Source organism: Mesoplodon mirus, assembly GCF_964341445.2.
Source record: "Mesoplodon mirus genome assembly, chromosome: 15".
Taxonomy (NCBI): Eukaryota; Metazoa; Chordata; class Mammalia; order Artiodactyla; family Ziphiidae; genus Mesoplodon; species Mesoplodon mirus.
Genome location: NC_138991.1, coordinates 1,979,054 through 1,992,158, shown reverse-complemented (window position 1 = coordinate 1,992,158; position 13,105 = coordinate 1,979,054). Strand labels below are relative to the sequence as shown.

General features: G+C 49.4%; 1 protein-coding gene and 1 long non-coding RNA gene across 3 annotated transcripts in view; one reads left to right on the top strand and one right to left on the bottom strand.

The window, feature by feature from the left end:
* Positions 1-13,105, top strand: part of CDH4 (cadherin 4) — a gene marked incomplete at its 5' end in the record, with an annotated part of 560,697 nt that overhangs the window by 534,433 nt on the left and 13,159 nt on the right. The window contains one exon of the mRNA XM_082644614.1: positions 11,821-12,006. Coding sequence (XP_082500740.1) covers positions 11,821-12,006 — 186 coding nt within the window. The remainder of the gene's footprint in view (positions 1-11,820; positions 12,007-13,105) is intronic.
* LOC309816840 lies at positions 8,824-10,807 on the bottom strand. 2 transcript variants are annotated; one of them, XR_014296065.1, is made up of 3 exons: positions 10,659-10,807; positions 10,443-10,587; positions 8,824-8,898 (listed from the first exon to the last, which is right to left on the bottom strand). It is a non-coding gene; the product is annotated as an uncharacterized lncRNA (long non-coding RNA). The 2 variants fall into 2 exon arrangements; XR_014296066.1 differs by having other exon boundaries at positions 10,450-10,587.

The following is a 13,105-nucleotide window of genomic DNA, read 5'->3' as shown; positions in this document are numbered from 1 at the left end:
CTCACTGTTGTGGCCTCTCCCATTGCGGAGCTCAGGCTCCGGACGCGCAGGCTCAGCAGCCATGGCTCACGGGCCTAGTTGCTCCGCAGCATGTGGGATCTTCCCGGACCAGGGCACGAACCCGTGTCCCCTGCATCGGCAGGCGGACTCTCAACCACTGTGCCACCAGGGAAGCCCTACCTGCTGCTCTTGATGGGTCTCCTGGGGAGGCAGGGTATGGCTGTGGCTCTCCCTGGGGATGCGGACACTGGTGGTGGCGATGTCCGGGAGTGTATGTAAACTGTCGAGGAGGCAGACATCTCACCAGCACCAAGACCCGGCCCCACCCAACAGCCTGGCTCCAGCACCGGGATGCCTCAGGCCAAGCAACCAGCAGGGCAGGAACTCAGCCTCACTCACCAGCAGACAGGCTGCCTAAAGACTTCCTGAGCCACAGCCACCCCTAGACACACCCCTTGACACAGCCCTGCCCACCAGAGGGACAAGACCCAGCTTCACCCCCCCCAGTGGGCAGGCACCAGTCCCTCCCACCAGGAAGCCTGCACAAGCCCCTTAGACCAGCCTCACCCACCAGAGGGCAGACACCAGCAGCAAGAGGAAATACAACCCTGCAGCCTGCGGACGGAAACTGCAGTCACAGAAAGTTAGTTAGACAAAATGAGATGGCAGAGGAATATATCCCAGACGAAGGAACAAGGTAAAACCCCAGAAGAACAACTAAGTGGAGTGGAGATAGGCAATCTACCAGAGAAAGACTTCAGAGTAATGATCATAAAGATGATCCAAGATCTCAGAAAAAGCATGGATGCACAGAGTGAGAAGATACAAGAAATTTTTAACAAAGAATTAGAAAATATAAAGAACAACCAGAATTGAAGAATATAATAACTGAAATGAAAAATACACTAGAAGGAATCCATAGCAGACTAAATAAGGCAGAAGAATGGGTAAGTGAGCTGTAAGACAGAATGGGGCAAATCACCACTGTGGAACAGGATAAAGAAAAAAGAATGAAAAGAAAGAAGGACAGGTTAAGAGACCTCTGGGACAACATTCAGCACACCAACATTTGCATTATAGGGGTCCCAGAAGGAGAAAAGAGAGAAAGAGCCTGAGAAAATATTTGAAGAGATAATAGCTGAAAATTTCCCTAACATGGGAAGGTAAACAGTCACCCAAGTCTAGGAAGCACCGAGTGTCTGATACAGGATAAACCCAAGAGGAACATGGCAAGACACATAGAAATCAAACTGACAAAAATTAAAGACAAAGAGAAAATATTAAAAGCAACAAATAACATACAAAGGAATCCTCATAAGATTATCTGCTGAATTTTTTCAGCAGAGACTATGCAGGCCAGAAGGGAGTGGCAGGATATATTTAAAGTGATGAAAAAACCTACAAGCAAGAATACTCTGCCTAGCAAGGCTCTCATTCAGATCTGATGGAGAAATCAAAAGCTTTATAGACAAGCAAAAGCTAAGAGAATTCAGCACCTCCAAACCAGCTTTACAACAGACACTAAAGGAACTTCTCTAAGTGGAAAACAAAAGGCCACAACTAGAAACAAAAAAATGATGAAATGGGAAAGCTCACCAGTAAAGGCAAACATACAGTAAAGGTAGGAAATCATCCACACACAAGTATGATATCAACACCAGCAGTCGTGAGAAGAGGAGAATACAAATGCAGGATACTGGAAGTGTGTTTGAAATTAAGAGATCAGCAATTTAAAACAATCATATATTTATATAGATTGCTATATCAAAACCTCATGGTAACCACAAACCAAAAATCTATAATAGATATACACACAAAAAAGAAAAAGGAATCCAAACACAACACTAAAGATAGTCATCAAATCATAAGAAGAGAGAACAAAAGAAAGGAAGAAAAAACACCTACAAAAACAAATCCAAAACAATTAACAAAATGCCAATAAGAACATACATATCAATAATTACCTTAAGTGGGGGCTTCCGTGGTGGCGCAGTGGTTGAGGGTCTGCCTGCCGATGCAGGGGACACGGGTTCGTGCCCCGGTCCGGGAGGATCCCACATGCCGCGGAGCAGCTGGGCCCATGAGCCATGGCCACTGAGCCTGCGCATCCGGAGCCTGTGCTGTGCAATGGGAGAGGCCACAGCAGTGAGAGGCCTGCATACCACAAAAATAATAATAATAATAGTTACCTTAAATGTAAATGGCTTAAATGCTCCAACCAAAAGATGTGGACTGGCTGAATGGATACAAAAACAAGACCCATATATATGCTGTCTACAAGAGACCCACTTCAGACCTAGAGACACATACAGACTGAAAGGGGGTGGAAAAAGGTATTCCATGCAAATGGAAATCAAAAGAAAGCTGGAGTAGCAATACTCATATCAGATAAAATGGACTTTAAAATAAAGACTACTACAAGAGACAAAGGAGGACACTACATAATGATCAAGGGATCGATCCAAGAAGAAGATATAACAATTGTAAATATATATGCACCCAACACAGGAGCACCTCAATAATATAAGGCAAATGTTAACAGACATAAAAGGAGAAATTGACAGTAAACAAATAATAGTTGGGGACTTCAATGCCCCACTTACATCAATGGACAGATCATCCAGACAGAAAATCAATAAGGAAACACAAGCCTTAAATGACACATTAGACCAGATGCACTTAATTGATATCTATAGAGCATTCTATCCGAAAGCAGCAGAATACACATTCTTTTCAAGTGCACACGGAACATTCTCCAGGATAGATCACGTGCTGGGCCACAGAGTGAGCCTCAGTAAATTTAGGAAAATTGAAATCATATCAAGCATCTTTTCCAACCACAACACTATAAGATTAGAAATCAACTACAAGGAAAAAAAACTGCAAAAAAACACTAACACATGGAGGCTACACAATATGCTAGTGAACAACCAATGGATCACTGAAGAAATCAAAGAGGAAATCAAAAAATACCTAGAGACAAAAGAAAATGAAAACACTATGATCCAAAAGCTATGGAATGCAGCAAAAGCAGTTCTAAGAGGAAAGTTTATAGCGATACAAGCTTACCTCAGGAAAAAGAAAAATCTCAAACAACCTAACCTTACATTAAAGCAACTAAAAAAGAAGAACAAACAAAACCCAAAGTTAGTAGAAGGAAAGAAATGATAAAGATCAGAGCAGAAATAAATGAAATAGAGACTAAGAAAACCATAAAAAATGATCATTTAAAGTAAAAGCTGGTTCTTTGAAAAGATAAACAAAATTAATAAAACTTTAGCAAGACCCATCAAGAAAAAAAGGGAGAGTACTCAAATCAATAAAATTAGAAATGAAAAAGGAGACATTACAGCCGACACCACAGAAATACAAAGGACCACAAGAGACTACTACAGGCAACTATATGGCAATAAATTGGACAACCTGGAAGAAATGGACAAATTCTTAGAAAGGTACAATCTCCCAAACTGAACCAGGAAGAAATAGAAAATATGAACAGACCAGTTACAAGTACTGAAATTGAATCTGTGATTTAAAAACTCCCAACAAACAAAAGTCCAGGACCAGATGGTTTCACAGGTGCATTGTATCAAACATTTAGAAAAGAGTTAACACCTATCCCTCTGAAACTATTCCAAAAAATTGCAGAAGAAGGAACATTTCCAAACTCATTCTATGAGGCCACCATCACTCTGATACCAAAACCAGACAAAAATACTTCAAAAAAAAAGAGAAAATTACAGGCCAATATCACTGATGAACACAGACGCAAAAATCCTCAACAAAACACTAGCAAACCAAATCCAACAAAACATTAAAAGGATCATACACCATGATCAAGTGGGATCCATCCCAGGGATGCAAGGATTTTTCAATATCTGCAAATCAATCAGTGTGATACACCACATTAACAAATTGAAGAATAAAAACCATACGATCGTCTCAGTAGATGCAGAAAAAACTTCTGATAAAATTCAACACCCATTTATGTTTAAAAAAAAATGTCCAGAACGTAGGCATAGAGGGAACCTACCTCAACATAATAAAGGCCATATATGACAAACCCACAGCTAACATCATACTCAGTGGTGAAAAGCTGAAAGCATTTCCTCTAAGATCAAGAACAAGACAAGGGGACTTCCCTGGTGGTGCAGTGGTTAAGAATCCACCTGCCAATGCAGGGGACACGGGTTCAAGCCCTGGTGTGGGAATATCCCATATGCCGCAGAGCAACTAAGCCCGTGTGCCACAACTACTGAGCCCACATGCCACAACTACTGAAGCCCATGCGCCTAGAGCCTGTGCTCTGCAACAAGAGAAATCACTGCAATGAGAAGCCCACACACCACAGCAAGAGTAGCCCCTGCTCGCCTCAACTAGAGAAAGCCCGTGCACAGCAACAAAGACCCAATGCAGCCAAAAATAAAATAAAAATAAATTTTAAAAGAACAAGACAAGGATGTCCACTCTTGCCACTTTTATTCAGCATAGTTTTGGAAGTCCTAGCCACAGCAATTGGAAAAGAAAAAGAAATAAAAGGGATCCAAACTGGAAAAGAAGAAGCAAAACTGTCACCATTTTCAGATGACATTACACTATACATTGAGAATCCTAAAGATGCTACCAGAAAACTACTAGAGCTCATCAGTGAATCTGGTAAAGTTGCAGGATACAAAATTAATACACAGAAATCTGTTGCATTTCTATACACTAACAACAGAAGATCAGAAATGGAAATTAAGGAAACAATCCCATTTACCATGGCATCAAAAAGAATAAAATACCCAGGGATGAACCTACCTAAGGAGGAAAAAAAAAAAAAAAAAAAAACTGTACTCCAAAAACTGTAAGATGCTGATGAAAGAAACTGAAGATGACATAAACAGATGGAAGCATATACCAAGTTCTTGGATTGGGAGAATCAATACTGTCAAAATGACTATACTACCCAAGGTAATCTACAGACTCAGTGAAATCCCTATCAAATTACCTATGGTATTTTTCACAGAACTAGAACAAAAAGTTTTAAAATTTGTATGAAAACACAGAAGACCCCGAATAGCCAAAGCAATCTTGAGAAAGAAAAACGGAGCTGGAGGAATCAGGCTCCCTGACTTCAGACTATACTACAAAGCTACAGTAATCAAAACAGCATGGTACTTGCACAAAAACAGAAATGTAGATCAATGGAACAGGATAGAAAGCCCACAAATAAACCCACACACCTATGGTCAATTAATCTACGACAAAGAAGGCAAGAATATACAAGGGAGAAAAGACAATCTCTTCAGTAAGTAGTGCTGGGGAAACTGTACAGCTACATGTAGAAGAATGAAATTAGAACATTCTCTAACAATATACAAAAAATAAATTCAAAATGGATTAAAGACTTCAACATAAGACCGGATACTATAAAACTCCTAGAGGAAAACATAGGGAGGACACCCTTTGACATATCGCAGCAATACATCTTTGGATCCATCTTCCAGAGTAATGAAAACAAAAACAAAAATAAACACATGGGACCTAATTAAACTTAAGAGCTTTTGCGTAGCAAAGGAAACCATAAAGAAAACGAAAAGACAACCTATGGGATGGGAGAAAATATTTTCAAATGAAGCGACTGACAAGGGATTCATCTCCAAAATACACAAACAGCTCATGTGGCTCAATATCAAGAAAACCCAATCGAAAAGTGGTCAGAAGACCTAAGTAGAGATTTCTCCAAAGAAGACACGCAGGTGGCAAAAAGGCACATGACAAGACGTTCAACATCACTGATTAGAGAAATGCAAATCAAAACCGCAATGAAGCATCACCTCACACCAGTTGGAATGGAAATCACCAGAAAATCTACAAACAGCAAATGCTGGAGAGGGTGTGGAGAACAGGGAACCCTCCCGCACTGTTGGTGGGAATGTAAACGGATACAGCCACTGTGGAGAACAGTGTGGAGGTTCCTTAAAAAAATGAATACAGAACTACCACATGACCCAGCGATCCCACTCCTGGGCATTTATCTGGAGAAAACCATAATGTGAAAAGATACATGCACCCTAGTGTTCACTGCAGCACCATTTACAATAGCCAAGACATGGAAGCAAGCTAAGTGTCCACTGACAGATGAATGGATAAAGAAGATGTGATACATGTATACAATGGAATATTACTCAGCCATAAAAAGGAATGAAATAATGCCATTTGCAGCAACACGGATGGACCTAGAGATGATCATACTAAGTGAAGCCAGACAGAGAAAGACAAATATCATATGATATCACTTACATATGGAAACTAAAAGAATGATACAAATGAACTTATTTACAAAACAGAAACAGACTCGTAGACACAGAAAACAAACTTATGGTTACCAAAGGGCCGGGGGATAATTCAGGAGGTTGGGATTAACGTATACACACTACTATATATAAAATAGATAAAGAACAAGGACCTACCGTATAACACAGGGAACTCGACTCAAAATTTTTTAATAACCTGTATGGGGAAAGAATCTGAAAAAGAATAGACATAAATATGTGTAAAACTGAGTCACTTTGCTCTACACCTGAAACGAACACACATTGTAAATCAACTGTATTGCAATTAAAGCAAACAAAAAGAAGAGCTGCGCACATCGACCCTGTCGGCGCCATGCTGTGTGTGCCTGCTTCTCCCTGTAGGTGTGCCCACAGAATTCTTTCTGAGCTGCTTGGGCATCAGTAGTATGCATGATGCCCTCACATCTAAAGGCTTCTGAGTGTATTTCCTAAGAAGAGGGTTTTCTCCGTCAGGAACCTGAGGCCCAGAGGGGTAATTCCGGGCTACCCGAGGTCACACAGTGAGACAGAGGCCAACCCACATCTCCTGCTTCCTCAGGCCCACCTTCGCACCACACCTCTGTCCTTCAAGACCCCAAGTGTGTCTCCTGTCCCCTTCTGAGATGGAGCAGCCCTGCCTTCCCGGGTTTCTGCAGCTCCAGAGAGGGGCCCCGAGGCTGCCCTCACACCCAAGCTCCCGCAGGGCAGGTCTGCGGGGGACCACTTGCGCCCACTGTCCCGAGCCCTGATCTGGCTTTGACGAGCCCTGGTCAGCCCTGACCTGACCCTCGTGTGACTCCTCCAGCTTCTAGCCTGAACCTCGTCTGCCCTTCTGCACGCCAGCCGCCCTGCAAACACCCGCTGATGCCCTAGAAAGGCCGGGTCCTAGATGGCCTGTGAGGAAGTGATGGGGCGGAGAAAAGGAGGGGGCGGTGCACCTTCCTGACCTGTTGGCGCTGGGGTGTCCACACGAGGGGAGGGGAGATGATCAACAAGATACCCCCGGATCCGCACACACGCCTGAAAAAGGGGCAGCCCTGGAATTACAGTGAGACCCAGGAGGGAGTTTGCATGTGACCCAAGGATGTGCCTTGGGGCACATCCCAGGGGAAAGTTCCTGCCTGCATGCCTGGATGAAGGAAAGGTGGGCACAGCCTGGTTCCCGGGACTGTTCCTCAGGAGGATGCTCCCGGGCTTTCGGAACGGCTGCCTCTTCCCAGAGTCGCCCCTGCCCCTCCTCCACCCCAGTCGGCCTCAGCCAGGCCCGGGCCCTGGAGGCCAGGAGAGCACATCGAGGCCCAGCCTGCTTACTGTCGGGGCTGTGGGGCAGCGGCGTGGATGTGTGTGGATTGGCATGGCTGGGGTTGCTAATGTCCCGGGGTCACACGTTATGACATGTCCCCCTCGGGACGGGTGGAAGGCAGGGCCCCAGGACACCATCTGCTGGGCTCAGTGGGGGTGGGCGGGCGAAGGCCCAGGCCTGGCCGCACCCCCTGCACAGCCTGGCTAATTTTATCGAGCTTCATCAAGAACAGTCAGCAGAAGCTGAAGAGATGGGGGGGTGGGGATTTGCACGATCCAATTCCTAGTCTTAAATGTTAATTAGAAGTCATTTTCCCTTCGCCTGCTCCGAGCCTGCGCCCGCTTGCTGCCCCTGCAAGGCTGTCCGTCAGCACCCCTGCAGGGTGGGGCGGGCCCCCTGGGGTAGGGCCGAGGCCCCCAGGACACACAGCCGCAGGCCCGACCCAAGGGCCGCCCTCCGCCTCATCCTCAGGTCCCGGAGCAAAGCCCTGAGCCCCAGCCACACACAGGCCCACAGGAGGGTCTCCTGGAGTCGGGAAGCCCCTTCTGCACCCCCCAACCCCCGGGTCCCTCCTAGCTTTGTGCCCTTAGGCTGACAGTCGGACCTCTCTGAGCATCAGAACGTTTTCCCCTCTTACGCGTAAGTGTTACACGGCTCAAGGTGAAGCTGGGAGCATCCGCTCATCTACAAGGAGGTTTGTTCTCTGCCCTAAAAACGCCGCGGGTCGTACCTGACCCCCGTCGCAGGGGCTCGGACTGGGCGGCGGAGCAGACAGGGTCCCGGCTCTGCCTTCAGCGGGTGAGGGGTTCACGGTGGAGGCACCAAAACATTCATTCCAAGTCCAGTTTCCTCATCTGTTAAGAAAGGGAGGATGGGAGTCCTTAAGGTACATCGCGCTGCAGTTCAAGACTGTACGTGATAGGACATGTTTGTCTTTACTGTATATTTGACTGGATGACCTATTCCCCATTCCAAGGCAAGCATGAATAAAATTAAGCTAAATATTAAAAAAAAGGGGGGGTGAGATCATGGTGGGTCCCCCCCCCAGGGTCCTCTGAAGACAGAGGAGAGGACAATAAGCACCCAGTAGCCCTTCCTCCTGGAAAGGGGGTGATCAAGCCCGTCTGTGAACCAAAAAGCTGGGGAGGTGCTTCAGGGTCCTCTCCCTGAGCTGGCGTCCCAAGGGCCACGTCCCGGGCATCACTCACCTGTTCTCACAGCAGCACCGCAAGGAGGGGACAAGGCTCCAGAGTCACCACCCGGGCCCCAGGCTTCTCCCTGTGGGTGGAGGAGGATGGACGTCAGCCGCCAGGTCCCCCGTTATGAGCCACGGGTCCCACCCGTCAGATTGTGACTCCAAACTCAGAAGCCGACAGAAATCGTCACCGTTTTACTGGAGAGGAAACTAAATTTCAAAAGTTAAAATCGCCGGAATGTTCTGCCACTACCCCCTCCCGCTCCCCTGCACCGGTGCCTCGGGCGCGCATCCCTGCGCTGCAGCCCCCGGGGCCTGGCGCTGCGGAAGAATGAAAAGAAGAGAGAGTCGGAAGTGCCGTGGGCTGTGAGGGAGAAAAGGAGGGGAGGCTTAGACATCCTGACTGCAAATGATAAAGAAACTAAAAACAAAACACAAAACAAAACAAAAATTAAAACCATCGGAATGTCAGAGGAGAATGCACATTTTCCAACAGAAGCCAACGCAGCCCCTGGGGCTCCAAGGTGGGCGGGGCCTTGACCGCATGCTGGCTGGACAGGGCTTCCAGGGCGATCCCTGGCTCAGGAGAGGACTGGGTGGGGGGCACCCTCCTCGCATAACACCCTCGGCCATGCCAGGGTCCAGGGCCCAGAGAGAAGGCAGCTGGGGGAGGGTCAGGTCCTCAGGCCTGAGCCGTGCTAGGACCAGCGATAGTTCGAATACTGGTGCCAGAAACAAAAGCATCATCTCAGGGAGTTTGGTATCCCCCATGGAGCAGGTGCCCTGATGGTCCCCGGGTCTGTGGGGACAGGCTCTGCCATCCTCGGTCCTCTCGGCCTGGCTGAGGGGTCTTCCCTAAATCCTGGCTGGGCTTCACTGTTCCCACCCAAATCCTCCACTCTAAGGTGACCCTCCCCTGGGGGGCCACACGGATTTCTGTGGAGGAGCTGGGATTGTGGTGGAAGGCCCAGGCACGGATAGGAAATCCACCCTGCCTCTCAAGATGGGGGTGCACGTGGATTCTGGATTACAGCTATGCAAGAAATTCTGTTCCAGCACTCTTCAAATTCTTCCTTTCCCAAATATCCGCCTTTACATCCCACAGGGTGTGGGAGAGGCTTTCCCTGTGCCTGAAAACCCCCAAAAATTAAATTTAAAACTCATTATGGCTAGGGGAAGGTTAATAAGAAAATCCTAAGCCAGACTTACCAGCTTAAGGCACTTCTTTGTGAACCTTTATTAAACTTGCATGAATTAAAATAGACTTTTCAAATAAACTTCACCCAGAAGTCTGGAAGGAACTGGTGTCCAGGACATGCAGCTCTCCCCATGCCGTGAAACCACAGGCCCATATTCTCGGGGGACCAGAGCAGAGTGGGTGGAGGCGCCCAACAGGGCCCCCATGGGGTGCACTGAAACTGGGCTGTGGCGGGGGGGCCTGTCAGGTGACGGCACCAGAACCCACCCTGATTATTTAAGACAGTAGCTGCCAAAGCACGTGAGTGGCCACAAACTCCAAGAGCCGGGTGCATCAGGTCGGGGGGCTCCGCCAGGAGTACCCCCCGCTTCCGCTGCCACGGGGCACAGAGACCTCAGCTCCCGTCTCCATCGCTGGACACGGTGCTACCACCCACCTTCTGCCACTGCAGGCGCAAAAGCACAAGGTCTCTCTGCCTCTCTTCTGAATCAAAGTCATGAAGGTGTGTCCCACTGGCAGGTTCTAGATCACCTGACCAGGTCGTGGCAGTAGAGGAGGGCGAGAAAGCACGTTTCTGGAAAATAAAGAAGGGAATTCAGAAGGTGCTGGAGAGCCAGACAGCCTACTGATGTCCACTACACTGACCTTGGCAACTGAAACAAGAAGAGAACCATCTCATCTCACAGAAGCTGCATTGTCTTCAGGCATGGCTGGATCCAGGCTCCGGCAGTCACTCAGCGGTTTCCCTGAGCTGTGCTTTCTCTGGGCTGTGCCAAGGTCTCTTAACCTCTCTTGCTTCTGTTTCTTCATCTGCAAAATGGGGATAAGAATGGGGTTCTCCTGAGGAACCAGCAGAATAATGCAAGGGCAGTACCTGGCACAGAGTGGGCACTCGGTAACCATCGTTAGGGCTGCATTGCTGTGAACACAACTGGAAATCCCCAGATATTTGTTCAAACTTTGTCTCCAGGTTTTGTGGCTCAGAAGCACACTGCACTGTGACAGAATGGCCACTCGATTTGCATGGCCCAGTGCCAAATAAGAACGCAGGGCCCTCATTCACAAACGATGAAGAATTTCAAGACTGACAGCACAGCAGTAAACCGAGCTCGGGGCTCCTCTGAGCTGGGCCACAGCTGCACAGCAGTGACTCTCGCCTGATGAGAGGTGCTCAGATTTCCATCACCACCTCGACACCAGCACCAACACGCCCCGCCAGGCACACAGCCTTTGCCTGCCCGTAACTACTGCGGCCACGTGAACCCCACTCACCCGTGGGCGTGGCTTGCAGCCCTCGCTGCTGCGGCAGGGAAGAGAGGGTTGAGGCTGTGTGTGTGGTCATCTGCACATCTGCAGCTGCTGACCCCAGGCCCCAAGCCCGTGTCAGGGACCACCGGGATGGCAGCAGCCAGAGGTGGTCCAGCTCGGGAAGCCCTCTGCAGCTGCGTCCCCACTCCTGTTCGTTTCCCGTTTTGTAAGCACGTTTTTATAGTCTCTCGCAAGCCCCAGGTGTTTGCACTGGTCCCCTGCTGCCTATGGGAAGGGCTTGAAGGGGATTTAGGAGGGAGGCCTGGCGTGCGTGGAGGTGGATACGTGCAGATGAGCCTCGGGCCTTGCTGGGCCTCAGCCGGAGGAAGCAGAGCCCTCTCTAGACGCCACCTCGTCGGCACGGACATGGGATGGGCCAACCTGTGGGAGTCACCGTGTCCGGGAGCAGCTGGAAGCAGAGACCCCCCAGGGTCAGCAGAGAACCCCTCCGGCCTCTCCCGGCTTCCGCACGGGTTCCTAATGTTGTCTTTTCTTACAGTACGCAGGGGAAGTCCCCGAAAACCGGGTGGACACGGTGGTCGCAAACCTCACTGTAATGGACCGAGATCAGCCCCACTCCCCGAACTGGAACGCTGTCTACCGCATCATCAGCGGGGACCCCTCGGGCCACTTCAGTGTCCGCACAGACCCCGTCACCAATGAGGGCATGGTCACCGTGGTGAAGGTGGGTGCTCACCTTGCCTCCTGCTGGGCTCCCTGAGCTCCGCCCCCGCCACGTGCCCCGAGGCAGACGTAACAGGAATGACGTTCGGGTTCAGTGCGTGCCACCCCGGTGTCCAAGGGCAAAGGACTGCACCCAACCTGCCAGGGGCAGAGGCAGCCTCAGCAGGACCGGTCACGTGACCCCAGGGACTCTGCAGGCCTGACCTGCCACCCCCCCCCCAAAAGATAACTCTCCCATCTTCTCCCTCACACCTGGTGCTCGGCTTCTGAAGCTCAGAAGCCAAGAATCGGCCTCTTCTGCTTCCCGGCCGGGCAGCGACAAGGCTTGCCCGAGGCAGTGAGTGAGCTGTGCCCCAGGTGCCCGGAGGAGGGTCAGGGGGGCAGAAACACCAGTAGCAGGCCAGCTCGGGGGTCGCGGTAGCCTCTGGCCCCTCCTCCCCACCAGCCCCAGCAGCTCCCAGAGCGAGGCTCTGAGCGAAAGCACTTCACCCTGAGCCTCCGCGACAGGTCCCCCACGTGCTGGGAAGAGTTTACTATAAAGTAAGTAACAGTGCTGGGTGGGCGTGGGAAGGGGACGGAGACGTGGCTCCCGAAGGTGCAGTGCCTGCCCGACGGGAAGGCCTGGAGGTGGCAGAAGGGATCGGGGTTCTGGGCCGACACTCTCATCGGCCACTGGTGCCGTCCCCGGCCCTGCCCCACGAGCCTGCACCCACGCTGGGCTGCTCCCCTCAGGGTGCAGACCCGGCCCCTGGGCTTTGAGGGAGGCAGCTGAGCGGAGGCCCAGTGAGGCTGTCCGGCTCTGATTGAAACTGTTGGAGCAAATTACCCATTGACTTCTCTGTTACCAATATGTTTTATTTTGCCCTCCGACGGACTTCCGCTGGCCATGATAATCTTTCTGGAAGGTGTCCTCACTCAGACTGGTGACACAATTTTTAATGCATGACATGTAGCATTATTCCCTGTCCTCCAGGGACACAAACGGATAAATGTGGGAGAAGGACCACTTCCTTTAGTGACTTCGTCAGAGGCACAACCACCGTGATTTTATGAAGCAGTATATCTAAGTGGAGTCGCCCCCATTCCCCGCCAACGCTCGG